The sequence below is a fragment of the Periplaneta americana genome, chromosome 8, assembly GCF_040183065.1.
Source record: "Periplaneta americana isolate PAMFEO1 chromosome 8, P.americana_PAMFEO1_priV1, whole genome shotgun sequence".
Classification (NCBI taxonomy): Eukaryota; Metazoa; Arthropoda; class Insecta; order Blattodea; family Blattidae; genus Periplaneta; species Periplaneta americana.
In genome coordinates this window covers 20,982,528-21,006,039 of record NC_091124.1, presented here as the reverse complement: position 1 = coordinate 21,006,039, position 23,512 = coordinate 20,982,528, and the positions used below count along the sequence as shown (strand labels likewise).

Sequence of the window (23,512 nt, the reverse complement as noted above, 5' to 3'; positions counted from 1 at the left end):
GAAGTGGGACATTACTAGTGTTTCCACTATTATTATGTATTGATTGAATTTATTCTATACTAAAATAGCAAACACATTAAAAACAATCCAGTCGGTAGCAAAAGAAGAAATATCGAAAGAATTCCAACAGTAGCAAAACTACAAAAGATGGCAACGGCTGAAAGTTATAGAGGTATTAAAAATAGATATTTCCGTAACATCCTGGGTTTTGTTGTCAGTAGAGAGAAGGTAGCGTGCTGCGCCGACTGAGTGCGCAGTATTCACTAATCAGTCCGTCAGCTCTTGTCTCGCGTCGTGTCGCGGTGTGGAATCCATTCTGTCTGAAACAGTGAAGTGTAGAAGTTATTACTAAGCGGCACTTTGCTACGCTATCGGCATCCGTTTGTGTGTGTAGAATCTTAATAATTAGCTTATAATAGATATATTTATATTTTAGTACAGTATTAGCATAGTCTAGTACAGTCCACACCTGTGGAGTAACGGTTAGCGCGTCTGGCGGCGAAACCAGGTGGCCCGGGTTCGAATCCCGGTCGGGGCAAGTTACCTGGTTGAGGTTTTTTTCCGGGGTTTTCCCTCAACCCAATACGAGCAAATGCTGGGTAACTTTCGGTGCTGGGCCCCGGACTCATTTCACCGGCATTATCACCTTCATTTAATTCAGACGCTAAATAACCTAGATGTTGATACTGCGTCGTAAAATAACCCAATGAAATAAAAAAATAGTCTAGTACATACATGAAGCTTGAGGTGATTTTTTTGCATTTCTTCAAAAATAGTGTAAGGCAGCGTTTCTTAAACTTTTTTGAATACGGGACCACCTTTTTAAGTCGGAACAGTTCCGCAGACCACATTCACACTTGTTCCCTTCGAAAGCAAATTTATAATTTTTGTAGCATATTTTAATACCAGTATACTTATATTTTAAAATAGAATTAATTAATTTAAATTAATTAAATTAAATTAATTTTATAGTAGTATTAACTAATTAAGCTAATGTTAATAGAAAAAATTCATTTTGTTTCTTTAATAATTCAAGGCTATTAGAGTTTGGATAATATTTAACTTATTAACTAAAAAAGAAATAAATATTGGTTCTCACATTAATGAGATGAATGAGCCTGCCGATTCTTGCACAGTTGTTCTGTATTTGGATGTATGCTGGTAAGCTTAAGTCGGAGATCGTCACATACATCGAGTCGATTTCGGTAGCCTACTTTGTTTTTATTAGAGTTAGTGATGAAAACTCTTTCTCGCACAGATACGTAGAAGCAAATTGAATTATAATCTCTAAAGTACCATTGTACAGTTCACTGTATTCTTTTTTCACTTGTGATGAAGTTCAGAAATTAACCATTAACTTCCGCTTGGAATTTCATTTAAGTCTGGTCTCATTCGAGAGTTCAATTAACTGCTCTCTTTCACTCAATGAAAGTTTGTTAGTTTCAATATCGCAATGAAAGTGATCACGAACCCATGAAAATTCGTCATATTTACTTGGAAAATAAGTTTCAAAGTGTGACCTCAGAGTTGTATTATTGGTGTACGACGTACAGTAAGTGACCATTTCAATGTGCAGACTGGGTGTCGGCAAAACTACTAAGAAAGTCATCAATACAAGAAAAGGTTCGGTCCTCTGTTATGAATTTGGGTAGTTCCTGGCTGGGTTACAGGCGCGGCGCCAAATATGCAGGGAAATACCACATTCATAGTGCTTTAAATCCCTCTTTTGTTGTTGAGAGTAGAGTGGGAAGTCGGTAGACGGGTAGGTCTAATAAATTTCATAAAATGTCAGTACTGGGAGAAAAAGTGAAAGGCGATTGCCATGTGTCATTTCCAAACTCTGAGATTTTCAGCTATAGAGTGATACGCAATTCGTTTGAATTTTATTTTTTCTTCTGCATTTTTTGAAGGACCACAAGGGCAGACCTCGAGGACCACAGGTGATCCGCGGATCACAGTTTTAGAAACGCTGGTGTAAGTAATTGAATTTTTAAAGAATTATATCGGTCGTGTTCTGTAGGAGTAAGCTCTGACGTGAAATAGTGGCAATGGATTCTCAAGTTAGCGATAACATTCCTATTAGGTCCTACCTCTATAAAAAAAAAACTACATTGGGTACACTTAAATATGAAATACGAAAAAAATTACAGAAATTATGGTAAACTAACTCTAAATTTAAATCTTTCTGTGCACTGATGAAACAAACTGTAGAAGGGTTACATGTAGCAGCAGGTTCTTCTGTTCCTCCTGAAGGGAAAGATGACAATTTTTTTCCATTTTTAAGCCTTCTCCCAAAGTAAGCAGACAACAAAGTAGTAAAAGATAATTTTATACGCCCATATTAAATTTTTAACAATAATTTTCTTATAATAACTGAAAAAAAAAATCTTTAAATAAAACACTGTGGAGGGGATTTAGGTAAAATAATCCAGAAGAAGCCCATTTTTATATGTAGTGTACGATCCTCCAATGAAAAGTACGATAATTTGCAGCCAATTGTGCGATCCATTCAAGCCGTAGGGTTGGCAACGCTGATTTACACCAGTGACTGTAGCGCTGACTATCTCCCCCCCTCGTACTACCAAACGTTGCACACAGAAGTAGAAGCAAGCATTGTTGGCATATTTTTATCTCGTTTTCTATCTGCGGAATAAATTAAAATATTATTTGTCCCGTGACAATATTGCTTTTTCGTAAAAAAAAAATCCCTTTGACCGTAATTACATAACAATGGGGTATAATCTGTAATAGTTGACATCTCTGTAGCTTATACCTATACAGAGCAAGTCAAAATGATGGATCCGATTTCACTAATGTAATCAACATATCATATTATGAGACGTGAGCTTCGAAAGGTAAAATTTCAAAGTTTTATTCGGATACATCATAAGTGTTCTATGTGAGCACCTTGCGTAACATGACACACATCAAGCCGATAGTCAGTCCCCTGCCAAACCCTTTGTAGCCGGTCACGATCAATCTCAGTAATAGCTGCTGTGATGCGGGGCGCAGGTCGTCCAGTGTAGTTGCAAGTGGTAGTATGTAAACATGATCCTTTACAAAACCCACATGAAGAAATCACATGAGTCAAATCGGGAGAACAAGGTGGCCAACGAAGCAGATGTCCATCCCTCACACATGCACGGCCTATCCATCGTTGTTGCAATGCCCATTGAGATGATTCCGAACGCTGCCATGGTAATGCGGAGGGGAGCCATCCAGTTGAAGAATGAAATCTGCACTATTTTCTTCAAGCTGCGGAAGGAGCCATCGTTGCACGATATCAAGGAAAGCATGTCCTGTCACAGTGCGTTCATTGAAAAAATAGAGTCCATAATTTTCTTCACGGGAAATGGCACAGAAGACATTTAATTGGAAAGCACAGAGTTGTTCTCCAGTCAATGCCATTTTCTTTCATTGTTTTGCTGCGGACTACCTGCGGGTGAAAATGAAAACAATGCGGGAAAACTTAACTTTAAAAATTTACCTTTCAAAGCACGCGTCTCACAATATAATACGTTCAGTAGATTTCACACAATAAATTACTGAAATCGGGTCCATCATTTTGACTTGCCCTGTATGAATTATGCTAACAAAGAAGCATTTTGCTGGCAAATAATTTGTCTGAACTAATTAATTAAATGATTTAAAACAGACTGGCAAGAAATATTCAATACGGTATCAACAGGACGAAGGTTGAGTTCCAGTCTTCAGTTTCATAAATATTTACCGACGTGTCCTTGGAAATGTGCATACCAATATTACAATAATATGTAAATACTCGTAGTTAAAAATGTTACGCAAATGCCCCTAATCTTTGAGTTCTTATCTGAACCTGATAGCGCTGCTTAGCAGTCGAGTACTGGTGCCATAACATATTACAATTCTGCCAGAGCATCTCGAAACACAACCACACTTCCATCAAGAATAATTTGTCAGTCTTCAAAATGTCAACACTACCAAGAAAGATAACATTTTACAATGGAATGAAGATGCCCATTATAGGCCTCGGTACCTGGCAGGTAAGTGGCACAATTTAACCATTATTATGATTCTCCACTATAATTCCTAACATTTTATACAGAGTAATTCAGGAGGAAAAGGCCTTACTTTGAGGGGTGATAGTATGAATGATTCTAAACTCTAAAGGAAACAATAAATTATAGAGACCGGCAAAAAGATCTGACGCTTTTAGGTTGGCAGTAACTGTGGCTAAGACAGTCGCGCAGCGGTGGGAGGATAGGGAATGAACGCCATTATTTATGACATTTCAGTAGTAATGACGGAGGAAATAAATTAAATACTGATATATTGATAGTGCAATATATTTCAAACCTAATTTCGAGAAACAATATAAATCGCAGAAAATATATCGATATATCGAACGATTATCGATATATCGCTATTCCGTAAGCAAATTGCATTTTCAGGCGTACATTTACTGCATTACAATAAAACTACTTAAATATTAATATTCCTTTTTACCATTGAAATTAACATCATAACAGTCAAAGCATAAATGTAAAATTGTAACAATAAACAATACATTTTCAATACCATATGATGTAGGTCCTAACATAAATCAAAATTATGGTGGAGGTAAAGTGAGTTTAAATGATATAGTGGGAAAGAGTTAAGTGAACTCTACATGGTTGAATATATGATATTGGAACAGGATTCAATTATTCTAATTTTATATAGGATTCAATCCAGGACACAGATATAATGCTCTTTTCTACCTAACAATGTAATCATTTTTAAATGTAAGTAAACAACTTCTAATTATTTTTAAATGTAAGTGAACCGTACTTAGAATGTTAAAAGTTTTAGCAAACTTCACAGTTGATTTGATACAATCCTTCTATAGTAAGTTCCCATTGCAAGTTACTGTTACACTCCAACATTCCAAACAACAATGGTGATGAATAATTTCAAGGGAAAAATTGTTCCGGGGCCGGGTATCGATCCCGGGACCTCTGGTTGAACGGGGTAGCTCAGTTGGCAGAGCGCTGGTACGTTCAACCAGAGGTCCCGGGATCGATACCCGGCCCCGAAACAATTTTTCCCTTGAAATTATTCAAATCTGCTTTACAGGGAGCCTTACCTGAAAGATTAGATTTGGACAATGGCGATTATTGTAGGGATAGAATTTGTATGCACTAAAAGATTTAATAAGAAAATAGAAAGTCAGCATTAGGTTGTGCATAGAAATCATAGACGTAAATAAATGTCACATCGATATTAAATCCTTGTTTCTCTTTCCATTTCAAAATATAGAAATAAAACTTTTGATAGAGGTCAGACTGTTCCCTTTCATGGTGGGAGTTGCTCTCCTGCCTTGGAGAACATTAGAGATGGGTAAAAAATAACACAACAGTTATTTTGGAACTGTTCCGGTCTCGGAACTGTTGCAAAAATGAACAGTAGGTCGGAACCTCCTGTTCCGAAATAACAGTGTTCCGACTCCGAGCTGCTCACTTGCCAACTGTTGCGGGCTCGCAGTACCGCGTGGCACAAGGTATGTTCCGACTCCCTCGGAACTGTTGCAAAAATGAACAGTAGGTCGGAACCTCCTGTTCCGAAATAACAGTGTTCCGACTCCGAGCTGCTCACTTGCCCAGCTGTTGCGGGCTCGCAGTACCGCGTTGCACAAGGTATGTTCCGACTCCGAGATAACAGTCGGAACGTCGGAGCTTGTTCCGATGAACCAACGACAGCTGCAGTTACACTGTACTTGAAACTCTCACGTGGTTGGAGGGGGGCGCATGGACATTGAAATCCTTGCGGTGGCGCGAACTTTAATATCAACATTTGTAAGACTGGCCAATCATCTGTAATGTTATAGTAAGTATTCAATAATCTGTAATATTGATTCCCGCTTTATGGTTTATTTCACCATTAGTTGACTAATTCTGTTTTATAAACATTCTACAAAGTCATAAAGTACGCATACTATTATTAATTCATTGATCAGCTGATTCTATACAAAGGTTAAAGTCGTAAATGATAATGAGTGGTTTAGTTACAATGTCTGTATGTCGTTTGTTGAGGTTAAGTCTGACAAGCACAAGTTTTTGTGCTATCTTCTCTGTTATCAAAGAACGACAAAAATGTTGTAGCATTATTTGTTGGAAACTACCCATATAAGTACTGATTTGGAGAGCGAGGTTTAATGCGAAGTTTAAATTACACTTTGGTAAAGATGCGATTCCAACATTTTACTAACCCACTGCGGGGTTTCCAGGTTTCAGTACTGCCAATATATATCTTTTTTATTTATGAAATTGTAATATTTATTATTATTATTATTATTATTATTATTATTATTATTAGTATTATTATAATAACTGTGCATTAAGAAAAGTAAAATTAAAAATTAATGATTTGGTTTTTTTATTATGTAATAGAGAGAACAGAAATTACATACCATATGTTTTAAATGTTATGTTATTTTTTTTTAGTTGGCTACCATGTCTTTATAACTTTATGTACGAAAACAAAGTGTTGTATTCTGTCCTTGTAGTCAACAGCTGTGTAATTACTAACATTAAGCTTTTGAGTTCTGTCCGCATGCACAGCAATTTTCCAAAATCGATTCGAATGTGCATTGCAGTGCCATCTATAGATAAGAATGTGTACTATGTCATGCCTATGAGTGCTCCAGTGTGAGCTGCATGGTGTTATTTGTCTATGGTGAAGAGGGAGGGTACTGTACCGTTCGTTTGAACGACTCAACGACTCCGACTCATCACCACTGGTGACTGTTATTTCGGAACTGTTATTTGGAACATAGTATTTTTTCGGAACCGGAACCGTCGGAACTGTTCCGGGAAAAGAACAACTTCGCCCATCACTAGAGAACATTAATAACAATATTAAAACAGTAGTAGATAAACCTTCCGTCCGTCTCACGTTCGCACACGCTGCATTTTGAATTTTTTGCTGTATATTAAACAGTTTGAATTCGAATTCCAGTCCAGCCAATTAGAACAAGGTATTGTAACTGTCCACCTTCAGTGGCTCCATCTCTCGGGAATTATCGGAGTTGTCTAGTGTGCATTTTGTTGTTGTTGTTAATGACAATAATTCCACAAAAAAATCGATAAATTTATGAGAAAACCGATATATTATACGATTTATTGAATCAAAATTTCGATATTGATATATGGCTATACCGAAACGAAAATATCGGTATTTCATAAAAACCGATATATCATTCCCATCTCTATTCAGTAGCAATGGATCCGTGAAATGCATCGCGTCGAGCGTTTGACGTGATGATTTTTTGTTTCCAAAACAAATTAGTCAGCAGTTCTTACGCAGCGTAGGTTCCGACAACATTTCAATGTGGGTCGACATGAGGAGTTCCCAGCCGTAACACAATTTTATTGTGGATAAACAATTTCAGAAAGATTTCTGAAACAGGAAGACCAAAGTCCGACCGTACGCCAGAGACATGGTAGGCAGGGCATTGTTGACCTTCAGAGTCAGGCTCCAGGAGTGCATTAGAAAAAATGGACATCATTTGGAGGGTGCAATTTTCAAAACCTAATTTTGTTCTTTTGCATCGGTAAATGAAAAAAAAATGCCTCCTTTCTATGAAAGAATAAAAACCAACAAACATTAAAATACAACTGTATTGTCTCACTTCAGAAAACGTCCGATCTTTTTGCCGGACCCTATATAAACATATTTTATTTTCAACGGTTATGAAAAAAAAAAAAAACAATCACAACCATGAGCAACGGGAACAGTGCAGGTGACAGTAAATTAGGAACTCGTTTACCTGCGTGTTGTGTTTAATTGTCCATTTCTCTTGATACAACAACATATTCAAAAATTCCATCGTCAATCTCGATGTACTTTGCAGGTCGTGTAACCAGATATCGTGTTGCTAATATTGAGCTGGTCCCGACATTTATTAATGAAATCACAAACATTTAAAACACGGGCAAGCAATTGCTCTCTTGTTTTCACTTTGAGCTTGTAGACTTCGCTCTTTAGCCAACCCCACAAACAACAATAATCTAATGGTGTAAGGTCAGGTGACCAAACTTTTTTACACGTAATGTTCTTTCTCCCCCCAATTTCCAGATAAAACCTGAAGAAATAAGTACCGCCCTTGATGCTGCGTTGGAGCTAGGGTACAGGTACATAGACACGGCCCACATGTATCAGAATGAGGAAGCAATTGGAAAAACTCTGAAGAAGTGGTTCGACTCTGGCAAGCTCAAGAGAGAGGATATCTTTATTGTCACAAAGGTATGGAAACACTCTACGTTTTGTCTTTATTTGTCCACTACCAAGATCATATAATCTGATCTCGATTTGTTCATTGCCAGTTTATAAAATTGTCATTTCTTGTCTCATTCAGGACTGAAGTTTTCTGCACAACATTCGTCCTTTTAATTTTTATTCCACTGTCTTCCTGATACCTATGAAAACATATTGATCTTCCAGCTTCCAGGAAAAGGAAATCACGCAGAATCTGTAGAGAAGTATTTGAAGAGATCCTTGGAAGCCTTCCAGTTGGATTATGTGGACTTGTATCTGATTCAAGGACCTATAGGACTTGAAGATATTGGGGAAGAATTCTTACCGAAGAATGAAAAAGGACAATGGGTCGTTGACTATTCAACCGACCTCGTCGGCATATGGAAGGTATACTTAAAAAAGAAATCCTCTTGCAATTTCATATACGCCCATTTTAACTCCTCTAATAGAAATCATGTAGTTACAGTGGGTGGGTCAGGTAATAGACTGGATGTAAATTATAATTATTCCAGCGAAAATTAGCTAGACAACATAATTGAAAAGAATAACCATATCAAGTGGGAGTCCTCAGTCTTTTCAGTAGGAACAGCAAGCCGTATCTTCACAGGAGTGTGAGCGTGCATAGATCACATTATTACGGTTTGAATTTTCAAAATCAATTTTCTCAAAACTTGCATTTGAGAGAAATGCCTTTCTTGCACCCAACCCCTCAATTAAGGATGCCGTGCGAGACAGGGTACACGAGTGCGTAATTTATGGTGGCGCTGATGTCAAGAAGTGAACAGAAATGGGCGTTTAGTAAATGCTTTAGTTTAGACCTACAGAATATGTATATTTAATTGCTGCAATTTAATTTAATAATAATGTAAAAATATATGTCTTTGAAATGTGTCTAGTTTTTATGACTCATCTTGTATTTCATAATATGCATTATTGTGACACCAACAGCTAAAGTTTCTGTAATGTTTATTGATGAATCAGAGTGAGTCATGATTGTTGACATTGTTGTGTATCATTCCGTATATTGTGTTCCATATTGAATGCACGAGTATATGTTCAATGACTGTTTGCTTGCTTTAATAAATAATAAAAGTACAGTATGTTTATTACATTTCAATTTTAAAAAGTTCTTGGATAATTCAAGATACTTTTGTGCGAGATCGTGGGTATTTGCTTGGTTTCCGCACAAAACCAATCCGCGGAAAGTCTAAAATTCCAAATTCAGTATTCCCAACCTAACACACATAATAATTTCCCTCTTCTTACCGCTTAAATGACATATTGATTTTACTGCTTTAGGCTTTTAACATATTATTTTTAGAGACGTTCAATATAGTAATAATTATAAATTGGAAACTTACCACTGCAATTTCACCTAAATTGCAATGTTAATTATTGTTTTTAAATATTTGCAAAAATTAAGTAAACTCTACAACTCCACTAAAGTTACTGCATTCGTGATGCAAGTAAATTAAGGAAGCCGTGAAAAAAATCAACAAGATTCCAGATGCCGATGTTATTACTGCAATATGTTATATAAATAATATTGTTAAAACATTAAAATGAAAAATAAATCATTACATAACCTTACCGTTTGTTTTAAGTTCGCATTTATAGACTGGGGGAAAAAAAAGACAGACGTATATCACGGCCTGCTGGAATATAGTAAACACAGAAAACATTTTAAAGCAACAATGTTGAAAATAGATGTTTTTGTTTTGCAAATTTGCCGTCATTGAACAGAAACCAAGATGGAGATTTCATTGCAACTAATTAGAAATTCCTCTTTCAGGTATATAATAAACGATCTTCGCACAAAATAATGTACGATACACGAGCAGTATGTTTTCTTTCAATTCTCGGAAATTAAAAAAGCTCAACTACGTTTCGCTTTTTCAAACTTTTCCTCGAACATGAAAACTTCAACATACCGCTCTTGTAACGCATATTACTATTATATACTCTCAGGCTTCACACTTCTCTACATAAAATATTAATTTCTGCAGGCAATGGAAGCTCAAGTAGATGCTGGAAGGGCTCGATCTATTGGACTGTCAAATTTCAATTCACGTCAGATTGCCAAAATAGTGAAAGCAGCTCGAATTCGTCCAGTATATCTCCAATTGGAACTTAACGTATATTTTCAACAGAGGGAGTTGGTAGCATTCTGCAAGGCTCTGGACATAGCCGTCTGTGCTTATGCTCCTTTGGGGTCTCCTGGAATGAACGTGAAGTTGAAATCCCTTGACGTTCCTGTGACGTGAGTATTGTTCAACTACGGTAGGCTGTTATTTCAAAAGTTCAGTTACAGACAAAGAAACATTAAACCGAAGCATAATGTCTCGTTTAGATAAGTAAGATATCAAAGTATTTATGTAATAGATTCTTCTCAGTGCTATTCATGACTCAAGTGTGGAAGTCTACTCTACAGATTCCTGACAGTAGGCCTAGTTCCTTGCTCTGGGAAATGTTCAGTATAAAGGCCTATTGGGCCTACAATAATAAAAGAAAAATGAAAGGATTTTATAGAACGGAAATTACACTAGCAATATTCGATTTCCGTTGCCATGGAAATGCTTAGATCATATCCGATAAACTCAACAATCTGAACGAGTATATTGGGCCTACAATAATAAAAGAAAAATGAAAGAATTTTATAGAACGGAAATTACACTAGCAATATTCGATTTCCGTTGCCATGGAAAAGCTTAGATCATATCCGATAAACTAAACAACCTGAACGAGTACATTGGGCCTACAATAATAAAAGAAAAATGAAAGAATTTTCTAGAATGGAAATTACACTAGCAATATTCGATTTCCGTTGCAATGGAAATGCTTAGATCATATCCGATAAACTCAACAATCTGAACGAGTATATTGGGCCTACAATAATAAAAGAAAAATGGAAGAATTTTCTACAACGGAAATTACACTAGCAATATTGGATTTCCGTTGCCATGGAAATGCTTAGATCATATCCGATAAACTCAACAATCTGAACGAGTATATTGGGCCTACAATAATAAAAGAAAAATGGAAGAATTTTCTAGAACGGAAATTACACTAGCAATATTGGATTTCCGTTGCCATGGAAATGCTTAGGTCATATCCTATAAACTCAACAATCTGAACGGGTATATTGGGCCTACAATAATAAAAGAAACATGAAAGAATTTTCTACAACGGAAAGTACACTAGCAATATTGGATTTCCGTTGCCATGGAAATGCTTAGGTCATATCCGATAAACTCAACAATCTGAATGGGTATATTGGGCCTACAATAATAAAAGAAAAATGAAAGAATTTTCTACAACGGAAAGTACACTAGCAATATTGGATTTCCGTTGCCATGGAAATGCTTAGATCATATCCGAACGACTATATTGGGCCTACAATAATAAAATAAAAATGAAAGAATTTTCTAGAACGGAAATTACACTAGCAATATTGGATTTCCGTTGCCATGGAAATGCTTAGATCATATCCGATAAACTCAACAATCTGAACGACTATATTGGGCCTACAATAATAAAATAAAAATGAAAGAATTTTCTAGAACGGAAATTACACTAGCAATATTGGATTTCCGTTGCCATGGAAATGCTTAGGTCATATCCTATAAACTCAACAATCTGAACGGGTATATTGGGCCTACAATAATAAAAGAAAAATGAAAGAATTTTATAGAACGGAAATTACACTAGCAATATTCGATTTCCGTTGTCATGGAAATGCTTAGGTCATATCCTATAAACTCAACAATCTGAACGGGTATATTGGGCCTACAAAAATAAAAGAAAAATGAAAGAATTTTATAGAACGGAAATTACACTAGCAATATTCGATTTCCGTTGCCATGGAAATGCTTAGGTCATATCCTATAAACTCAACAATCTGAACGGGTATATTGGGCCTACAATAATAAAAGAAAAATGAAAGAATTTTCTAGAACGGAAAGTACACTAGCAATATTCGATTTCCGTTGCCATGGAAATGCTTAGATCATATCCGATAAACTCAACAATCTGAACGAGTATATTGGGCCTACAATAATAAAAGAAAAATGAAAGAATTTTCTAGAATGGAAATTACACTAGCAATATTGGATTTCCGTTGCCATGGAAATGCTTAGGTCATATCCGATAAACTCAACAATCTGTGCTTCAGTGGCTGACCATGATAATATCTTTGAAAAATATTGGAGTGCAAGAGGTCAAATGACTTTATTGTCAAACGCCTGGCATTAGAAAACAACAAACAACAACAATCTGAACGAGTATATTTTTATACACAGTACATGTATAACAACCTACTTGGAAGAATTATTATAATCCATGAAGAGGGGTAAGGTTCTCCAATATATGTTGACGTAGAATTACATCTATCCGTCCACACCTGTGGCCGAGGAACCAGGTGGCCCGGGTTCGATTCCCGGTCGGGGCAAGTTACCTGGTTGAGGTTTTTTCCGGGGTTTTCCCTCAACCCAATACGAGCAAATGCTGGGTAACTTTCGGTGCTGGACCCCGGACTCATTTCACCGGCATTATCACCTTCATATCATTCAGACGCTAAATAACCTAGATGTTGATACAGTGTCGTAAAATAACCCAATAAAATAAATAAATAAATACATCTATCCAATCGTTCCTCAGAAGTGACATTTCGGAGTTGAGTATAAGAATAATCTAAAAAGCAGAAACATAGTTATTATATCACCGCATCGCACGAAGTGAAAAATGCGACCGCAGTGTACTGTTTGAAAGCTCCGATAGCGCGCTGCTCTCGCGGAAGTGGTGACGGGTGCAGTTTTGGGTACCAAAATCATACTCGCGCGGCTACGCACGCTCATAAGTCGAGAAGTATGCGCCGTAGATGGATCGGGTAAGTGTCGTTCAACAGAGAATCGTTTGTACTACAATTAAGTCAATCTGTCGTTTCTCAGGGATGATATTTCGGAGTTGGATATAACGAAAAATGCATAACCCAAAAACATCGTCACTTTTTTTTTTATAATTTATTGATCGATCAGCGCATTTAGCGCTATACAGATCATTTCTAAATAAAATATAGTACATGACACTGTAGTGAGGGCAGCCTAGATTGGGCTCCTCAATGAACAAAAATAATTGTTAATAAATAAATAATAAATAGGGGAGAGTCGGGTAGTATCGGACATCGGATAGTATGGACGGTGTCTTTCTTTCATCTACCACGATATGGTAGTACCTGAATGACATGGTTATGTTTCTCTATGCGACATCACAGAAACGTAACCTTGTCAATCAGGTACTATCATCTTGTGGTAGATGAAAGAAACTCACTGTCTGATATTACCCGATGTCCGATACTACCCGACTCTCCCCTAATTATTTACATAGGTTGGTGTGATGATAAATTTTGATTATAATATGAGGTCCATTGGAAGTCGGCTCTTTATTCTGATGGGAAATGTGGACTTCCTTCCGAGAGAGTTGTGGATGGCGCCTGGAACATTTTCTAGGTTGTCATAGAACTTCTTAGCTTGTGAATGAATAAACTGTTTGATTGTGTCAATACCAGTTTCTCTGTGTAGTTGGCTGTTACGGACAAACCAAGGAGAATTGAGTGAAATTCGTAGGACTTTATTTTGAAATGACTGGATATGTTTAATTTCACTTAAAACATCGTCACTGAATGAATTGAAACTGCGAATACTATATAAGGTTCGAAATAGGAAGGAGGTGGGTACACCGCATGGATGTAATTCTACGCCTGAAATCTCGTGGACCTAGAAGAGAGCTCCGCTGAATTTTTTTAAATAATGTTATTCAGTTGTGCTTTGATATGGACCTGAAACGGACGCATGCACAACACATGTGTAACTATAGAAAGTTAATACAAGCGTAATTCCACCGCTGTGTAGCAACGGTTAGTACGTCTGACATGAAACGAGCAGGTCCAGGTTCAAATCCTGATTGGGACAAGTTACCAGGTTGAGGCTTTTCAAGGATTTTTCCTCAACTTGTTGAGAGCAAATGCTAGGTAGCTTTTGGCGCTGGACTCTGGACTCATTTCGCTAACACTATCACTTTCATCTCATTCAGAAACTAGATAATTTTTAGTAGGTTATTTTACGACGCTTTATCAACAGCTTAGGTTATTTAGCGTCTCAATGAGATGAAGGTGATAATGCCGGTGAAATGAGTCCGGGGTCCAGCACCGAAAGTTACCCAGCATTTGCTCATATTGGGTTGAGGGAAAACCCCGGAAAAAACCTCAACCAGGTAACTTGCCCCGACCGGGAATCGAACCCTGACCACCTGGTTTCGCGGCCAGACGCGCTAACTGTTACTCCACAGGTGTGGACATTAGATAATCATAGCAGTTGATAAAGCGTTGTAAAATAAACCAAATAAAAAATACAAGCTTGGCATTACTCTTATACAGATCGATAATTAATAAGAATAAGTATTTGTGGAGTACTCTCAGGTGCTTACAGCTCATATATTATACCTGTTTCGAATCAAAAATTATTCTTTCATTCTAACAACCATGTTTTCAATAATAATTCTGAAAAGAAACTGCAAATTATTATTATACTTTTCAAAGGGTAACACATAATGACAAGAGCAATGTGATATTAAGGACTACATACCCTTAGTACTTCATATAAACGCCTCTGAAATAATATTTTTTTTATATATTTAAAAGTAAATGAAAATGTACTCGTATTTTATATGTATTTATACCACAATGTAGTATATACAGTCACGAAGCTTGAGTTTATGAGGGTATTATCATCCAGTCTGCTGTCCAAAAATCTGAAAGTTAGAATTTATAAAACAGTTATGTTACCGGTTCTTCTGTATGGTTGTGAAACTTGGACTCTCACTCTGAGAGAGGAACATAGGTTAAGGTGTTTGAGAATAAGGTGCTTAGGAAAATATTTGGGGCTAAGCGGGATGAAGTTACAGGAGAATGGAGAAAGTTACACAACGCAGAACTGCACGCATTGTATTCTTCACCTGACATAATTAGGAACATTAAATCCAGACGTTTGAGATGGGCAGGGCATGTAGCACGTATGGGCGAATCCAGAAATGCATATGGAGTGTTAGTTGGGAGACCGGAGGGAAAAAGACATTTAGGGAGGCCGAGACGTAGATGGGAGGATAATATTAAAATGGATTTGAGGGAGGTGGGATATGATGATAGAGACTGGATTAATCTTGCACAGGATAGGGACCGATGGCGGGCTTATGTGAGGGCGGCGATGAACCTTCGGGTTCCTTAAAAGCCATTTGTAAGTAAGTATTATAAACAATAGACTGTGCAGGTACTACTTCGCATTGTCTGTAATGAGGCGATAGTAGCGATCCTAGTGGTTAGCAACTATCTATGGATGCATATTTACTATGTATTGAGCTTCGTGACTGTATATACTAGACTGTGCTTATACTATAAAGCAGAAACCATACCATTTCTGTTTCAGTGAAAATCCCGACCTCATGAAAGACCCCGTGGTGTGCAAGGTAGCCAAACAGCACAACAAGACACCAGCACAGATCCTCTTAAGGCACTGCATACAGAGGGATATTATTGTCATTCCGAAGAGTGTAAAACCAGATCGTATCAAGGAGAATTTACAGGTGACTGAACATGGTATACTGCACTGAGTCATAGTGAACGTTCCCATGTTTCTGTCGACAGGTCCCTCCCGTAGAAGAGCGCGACCATTCGGCGACAAATGTCGTTCGCAGAACAGGAGTGGTAAGCACAATATGCCTTAGGCTACGAAGCGAGCCTTCGTAAAAAAAAAAAAAAAAACTGCTTTCGCTGGGGCTCGCTACAGACTGGCAGGCCGATCGCTCCACGTGTAGCTATGCAGTGAGTCAGCTAACAAAAAGTGCAGTTACTCTCTTACGTTGTGTTGTGTTTTGCAGTGGTTAAATATTTAGTGCGTGAACATGTACACATTTTGAAAACGTACATACCGGAAAAAAAGAAATCGTGTAGCAGACAAGGGAACACATTTCATTCATTCATAGTCCTCCGCCCAAGGACAGGTCTTTCACTACAAAACTAGCATTCTACAATCTTCCCTATTTTCCACCTTCTTCTTATACTTGTTTTTTTTTTTTAATATGGGACATGACAGGAGCGTTGCGATCGGAAAAACAACTGAATGTCACATAGCGTGGTAGACCTGTTGCTATGGTAACAACGGTTGAGTTGCCAAATTTACCGTTCCCACTTGGCGAGTGCTTAATAGCTCTCTTGGCGACATTTATTGTGCACACAATGTTAGCATTGGTACGTTTCGTCTTTGATTCTGTGTCGATTTTTGTATTGTTTTCTTACCTTTGCGTCAATTGTCAATGAATGTTTTAACGTCAGCCATCTTAACGTCAATTGATACCTTCCATCAGCTGGCAGCGTGGTAGTTCATATTGGCAACATAGCACTATAGTTCCAAGTTCGGCCGCTTAACTGTCATGTCCCATCTTTCAAAAAAACAAGTATAGTTTCCGCACATGATCCATATACTCGTATCTTAATGTCGTCTATCATCTGATTTCTTCTGCCCCGAACTTTTTCTCCGTTCACCATTCCTTCCAGTGCATCCTTCAGTAGGCCGTTTCTTCTTAGTCACTAATTCAGCCAATTCCTTTTTCTCTTCCTGATCAGTTTCAGCATTATTTTTCTTTGCCCACTTTTTCTAGCACAACTTCATTTCTTATTCTGCCTGTCCATTTCACAGGCTCCATTCTTCTCCCTACCCATATTTCAAATGCTTCCAGTCGTTTCTGTTCACTCCGTCGTAATGGTTCATGTTTCTGCCCCATACAGTACTACACTCCACACAAAGTACTTCATTAGTCACACTTTAGAAATAAATTTCATGGCCGCCTAATTCCGTGTAGAAAAATAATACTACACAGTGAGTTAGCTAAGAAATTAAGGGTGTTTGAGAATAAGGTTCTTAGGAAAATATTTGGGGCTAAGAGGGATGAAGTTACAGGAGAATGGAGAAAGTTACAAAACGCAGAACTCCATGCATTGTATTCTTCACCTGACATAATTAGGAACATTAAATCCAGACGTTTGAGATGGGCAGGGCATGTAGCACGTATGGGCGAATCCAGAAATGCATAGAGAGTGTTAGTTAGGAGACCGGAGGGAAAAAGACCTTTGGGGAGGCCGAGACGTAGATGGAAGGATAATATTAAAATGGATTTGAGGTTATAATGACAGAGACTGGATTAATCTTGCACAGGATAGGGACCGATGGCGGTCTTATGTGAGGGCGGCAATGAACCTGCGGGTTCCTTAAAATTCATTTGTAAGTAAGTGAATTAGCTAAGAATAAATACATTTCATTCGCTTACGCTGTGTAATAGAGAACTCAGTACGTATAACTTAGGGTGCTGGGTTTGATCCCCTGTGCCGGAGCGAATTATTCTTCATGATTAATAAATAATAAAAGAACATGTTGAATATATGGAAGAGTCAAGAACTTCTAAAATTGTAAATAACTAAAGACCTATAAAACAAAGAAAGGTCGGATCCATAAAGGATGGCAAAAACATTTCTGGGAAGTTTGAATGGATAATATCCGAACCGCATGGTTCATAATGACTGACTCCATTATGAAGAATTTTAGAAAACAGACAGTCATATATTTATACAAACATTCAATATAGACTATTATTTTTCTGAATTAAGCGGAAGTGAAGAAGCACTGGATGAATCGTCAAAATAGTGTATTGCGACTGTTTATAATACATTTAATTTTCATCCGGTAAATTCAAATACCTGCCAGGTTCGGGTCACCTTTAAACGAATTTTAACCTAAGATAATAGGACCAGATACGATCCCAGTAACCAATAGAACACCGGAGACCATTCATAACTAGAAAGTATAATTACATTCATCAGAACACAAAACCAATAAATCTATTGTTTCTGAAAGCGATCCCTTTCCCATTCCAAAAAGCAATGTGTTCATGGGAAATTACAGCATGTTAAGACCCATAAGTAGCTTGACGCAGGGCAAATACAGTTCATGTTTTGGTATTCAAAAATTAATAGTCATGTAAATATTCTTTTGCTGCTTCAGATATTTGATTTTGAGCTGACGAAAGAGGAAGTGGAAGAACTAAATTCCCTCGACAAAAGACAAGCAGGTCGTAGGTTTCATTTGGATACAATATCTTGGTAAGTTTTTATTAGATCCAAAAAAAAATTATCATTATTTCATTTAGTATAAATTAGCATATAATCAGTTGTTCAGTGCTGTCATGATAATTCTTTTTTAACTACCCCTTACTTTTCTTTCTTGAAATATATTTTACTCTCCTCTATCCCTTCGACCGCCATTAAATGGATTTTTTTATAAGTAAATAAATTGTTTTACTTTACTGTTTAATTTTATTGTAAAACAAGCTTGATTTAAAGAAGATTCCATGGAGCTCTCACACTAGAAGCACACTTGTCTTGATGAATCCTGGAGCCTGTATCTGCAGCATTTCGGTGTTTTTCATCCATTCTTTTATATTACATGGTTGTGCATTCCAGCGCTGTATGAACATCAAAGAAGATATTACTAAAAAGGCAAGAGATTATCTAAGATCAGTACAGATAGTGTAAAATACTTCGGCATCCATATGTCGGATGGCTCCATATGGGTAAAATTCTCTCTTCCCTATACGATTAATTAAAAAATTGTAGGTTCCCATACGCCATACGGCTCATAAGAGCACTGATGTTGTTATCCAAAAGGGGATTACATTTCGGAACAATTTTTACTTTCACGAATTTATATAAAAACATAAAGAATATTGTGTGAATAGCCTAAAGTACCGGTAGTTCCCGGCCCAGGTCGATGGCATTTAAGTGTGCTTAAATGCGACAGACTCATGTCAGTAGATTTACTGGCATGTGAAAGAACTGCGGGACAAATGCCAGGCGTTTGACAATAAAGTCATTTGACCTCTTGCACTCCAATATTTTTCAAAGATATTATCATGACCAGCCAATGAAGCACAGATTATTGGAGAGGTTAAATGGCAAGTTGTAGCCGATTTAAGTGAACACCGTATTTTAACGTTGTGGTGGCTACTTCATTCACACACAACTCCCAGAATGTCTGGAGGACCACACCTGCTGTTGGTCGACGGGTCCATTGGACCTAGCTGGGAGATCTTGTTGATCACCAGCTTTCCCTCCTTAAGCCACTGGAGGACGATTTTAGTGCCATAGCAGGTCAGCACTAGGAACAGAAAAGTAGAAAGAGGAGGAAGGAAAGGGAAATGAACCTCTAGGCCTCGAATTCTCTAATGCCGTCGGGGTCGAAGAAAGTAAGAGTTCAGTCAGAGAACTGGATAGGAAAGGGTAAAGAGGGAATTAGGTATTGGATAGAGGAAAATTATACCAAATTCAGTCATTAACTCATCAAACTGACCAGTGCTAATTGATGAGTAACCCCTCCCTTTAGTTCAGCTCGTAAAATTACGCTTACTAACAGCTGCACCACGGGAAGGTAGGGATGGGACATTGGGCATTTGTCCAGGTTGGTTCCTTAAAGCCTTCAATGGGAAGGATTAATGGCTCTCCCCCCTGTATCCGACAGATACCCTTTTGCAGCCTTTTTTTTTCTAATGTAGTTACTGTTATTCAAAGCTAATTAAACCTAATGTTGCGTTGAGAATTATTAAAGAGAACCCACAATTGAGAGTAAACTGTGAACTACTTGGACTGATATTTCAGAAATAAAAGAAATGAAAACAAGAAAAGAAAAAATAGAAAAATCAGGGAATATAGAAAGAAAGCAAAAATGAAAATAGAAAAGAATAAATAGAGCAATCAAGAAATGGAGAAAGAAAGGAAGCACCAAAAAAGAAAAGACGAAATAGAGAAATGAAGAAATGAAGAAAGAAAGAAAGAAAGAAAGGAAGGAAGAAAGAAAGAAAAATGAAAATAGAAAAGAATAAATAGAGCAATCAAGAAATGGAGAAAGAAAGGAAGCACCAAAAAAGAAAAGACGAAATAGAGAAATGAAGAAATGAAGAAAGAAAGAAAGAAAGAAAGAAAGAAAGAAAGAAAGAAAGAAAGAAAGAAAGAAAGTGCCGAAAAAGAAAAGAAGAAATAGAAAAATGAAGAAATGGAGAAAGAAAGAAAAATGAAAATAGAAAAGAATAAATAGAGCAATCAGGAAATGGAGAAAGAAAGGCAGGACCGAAAAAGAAAAGAAGAACTAGAGAATTAAAAATGGAGAAAGAAAAATTAAAAGAGAAGAGAAGAAATAGAGCAGTCAAATCTACAAAAAAAAATGGAACACCAAAAGAGAAAAGAAGAAATAAAACATCAGGATATGGAGCAAGAAAGGAAAAATTAAAAAAATAAAAGAAATAGAGGAATGAAGATATGGGGAAGGAAAGAAAGAAAGAAAGAAAGAAAGAAAGAAAGAAAGAAAGAAAGAAAGAAAGAAAAATAGTAAAAACAACTCAAGGGAGGTAGACTAGGAATAATGTGTAACTCGAGTACAGGCCAGTGCAGTATCATTTCCCCAGGACGCATATGCTATTTATGCGGCAGCTATATATTTTAATGACTCCGTATATTTATCGCTTAAGTCAAAGGAGACAGTGTGCTATTCATGTATAACATTGCCAGAGTGCTGCAATGTACTGCTGAAGCTTGTGGAGCGAATGTATAGTCTGCTTTCTCTTTTTCTTCTGGTAACGACGTATTTTGTATCTCCATCCATTTTCTCCTCAATGACGGAAAATACAGCAACTGGGTTTCCTAGTCATGTGTCCACCATGGCACAAGACTTTACTTGAGACAATACAAAACAAAGAGCCTGCCTTTATGGAAGAAACACAAATCTCCACTTCTCTGCTTGAAATCCAACCTCAGTCCACTAAGCCATAGCACAGAATATTAAGTATACTGTATACAGTCTGTGATGAGTTCTCTGATCTCTTCCACTTAATCTGTGCTCAGTTATTCAGTCCATGTGGTATGAATGTTCTCGTCACTAAAAAAACTATTCTCGTGATATGGTAATAATAAAAATGATGACAGTTTGTGAAAATACGAGGGCGAACATGGGTATTCCAAAAATAGTCTCATATCGTTTATGTTTTTCACTACAGACTGTTTACATAGGCTGGGAACTAATTATGGCCCCCGAATAGATCACAAACTAATGATCAGTTATGTCCTTAAGATTGTATTAAGTTCCTAAGCAATGATATTTACATGTACTTAATTTGGTAATGTTTTAATGAGGAAAATGTAATTGAGATTCCATGTATTAATTTTCATTGATTAAAGTTCACGTTAACACTTTGTTAAAAACATAAAATTACTTAGTCAACGTTAAAAAGTGTTAAAATTTTAAAAAGTTATATATCTTCGACAGACGGCCCGTTTCGACGTGATGTTACGTCTTCATCAGTGTCCCTTGAATTACTCAAGCTCAAGAGACACTGATGAAGACGTACCATCACATCGAAACGGGCCGTCTGTCGAAGGTATATACTTTTTTTTTTAATTTTAACACTTTTTAACGTGTGACTAAGTAATTTTATGTTTATTAATTTTCATCTGTTATTTTCCAGGGTCGTATCACATCCGGAATATCCTTTCAGCGACCCTTACTGAAAGAAGAATGTATGTGAAAACTAGTCGTTATTTTTACTTTTTTCTAGTTACTACGACACAAAAGATATAACTCGAATTATTTTAAAATTTCAGAACTAAAAGTCTTGTTACAAGTAATGATATTTTTATCTGCTAATGAAGCTCTGACTCCATGGTAGCCAATGTAAGTGCGTCTCTTACTACTCTTAATACAGAGTCTTCTGTTAGGAACGCCAACTGGGCTCTAGTTACGGTGAAAGGGAGCCACGCTGTAACATGCAAAGGCCGTGTAGGCTGCGGAGTCCCGTCGCGTTCCTAACGGAAGATTCTGTATTAAGCAATAACTTGGACTTTCCGATAAAGTATATACAAAATTTAGTACTATAATATTAAATTTCAGTTTAAAATATTATATTGTACAATATTATATTTTCTGTGTTTTTATCACGAAATATGTGGCTTTGTTAAATTTTGTAAAGTTTCTTACAATATGTGCACAGTCTAGTATATTACAGTCACGAAGCTTGAGGTGATGAGGGTACTAGAAACAATAGACTGTGCCGGTACTATTTCGCATTGTCTGTGATGAGGCGATAGTAGCGATTCTAGTGGTTAGCAACTATCTATGGATACGTATTCCCTGTGTACTGAGCTTCGTGACTGTATATACTAGACTGTGATAATTGTATGTGGTTTTTCAATGTCAAATACCGTATATTAAAGTGATATATATATATATATATATATATATATATATATATATATATATACACTCAAAGTAGCAACAAATACTTTATGTTTGTCCTTCAAAGAAAATCGTCGTTGTTCCTGCAATAACTCCTATGTGACGTATTTATCGATTTTCAGATTTTGCTCTATTAAATAACTTAAATAGTGATACAGCAAATAATAAAATCTCTATATGTAATTATATTTCTTTGTTTCGAAAATGTAAGAATTCACAGTCTCCTATGTACCTCTGCCATAGGATGAATAAATGTGTTTTTTCTTCATACTGAAAAAGTTTATATTTTGCACATAGGAGTTACTGCAGGCACAACGATGAAATATAACATGAAGCTGTAGATAAATATTATACGTGGTTTTTCTATATTTTTGTTTTCATCATTATTAGACCTACATGCGATTCCGATTTTAAAAGCATGGTTTTTGCGAAATTCATGCATATGCACAGTTTATGTTTAATGTAATGTAGGCTATATATTCGACCTACATTAATAGAAACGAGTGAAAGAATTTTGTGGGACGAAAGTTGCACTGTTGTTATTCAACATCGATTGCCATGGAAATGCTTACGTCATATCCAATAAACTCAACAATGTGAACGTGTCTATTTCTATACACAAGGTATGCATACATAACCTACATAACTTCGGTTACCATGGAAATGCTTACGTCATATCCGATAAACTCAACAACGTGAGCGAGTCCAATCCTATACACAGGGGAGTCTGCATATTATGACGTATTCATACGTAACTTACATGGAAGAGTTTAACATAATCCATGGGAAAAGGTTGCAATACATTCTTAAAAATAATAGCATTCAGTTGTGCTTTGACATGGACGTGAAACATGTGTGCA

General features: G+C 36.8%; 1 protein-coding gene across 2 annotated transcripts; it reads left to right on the top strand.

Annotated features, from left to right (window-relative positions):
• Positions 1 to 215: 215 nt before the first annotated feature.
• Positions 216 to 23,018, top strand: LOC138704556 (aldo-keto reductase family 1 member A1-like). Of its 2 annotated transcripts, XM_069832584.1 has the most exons (8): positions 262 to 328; positions 3,843 to 4,022; positions 8,095 to 8,262; positions 8,461 to 8,661; positions 10,281 to 10,534; positions 15,750 to 15,906; positions 18,378 to 18,475; positions 21,886 to 23,018. In XM_069832584.1, exons 2-8 carry the CDS (start codon positions 3,948 to 3,950, stop codon positions 21,926 to 21,928), a joined length of 996 nt encoding a protein of 331 aa, XP_069688685.1. In that variant the 5' UTR covers positions 262 to 328; positions 3,843 to 3,947; the 3' UTR covers positions 21,929 to 23,018. The 2 variants fall into 2 exon arrangements, with proteins under 2 accessions (XP_069688686.1, XP_069688685.1); XM_069832585.1 differs by lacking the exon at positions 3,843 to 4,022 and having other exon boundaries at positions 216 to 328.
• The last annotated feature ends 494 nt before the right edge of the window (positions 23,019 to 23,512 follow it).

Coding starts and splice junctions, on each gene's coding strand:
- LOC138704556 (XM_069832584.1), top strand. CDS start 3,948: ATGTCAACACTACCAAGAAAGATAACATTTTACAATGGAATGAAGATG. Junction 8,263..8,460: donor ATATCTTTATTGTCACAAAG/GTATGGAAACAC, acceptor TTGATCTTCCAG/CTTCCAGGAAAAGGAAATCA. Junction 10,535..15,749: donor TCCCTTGACGTTCCTGTGAC/GTGAGTATTGTT, acceptor TTTCTGTTTCAG/TGAAAATCCCGACCTCATGA.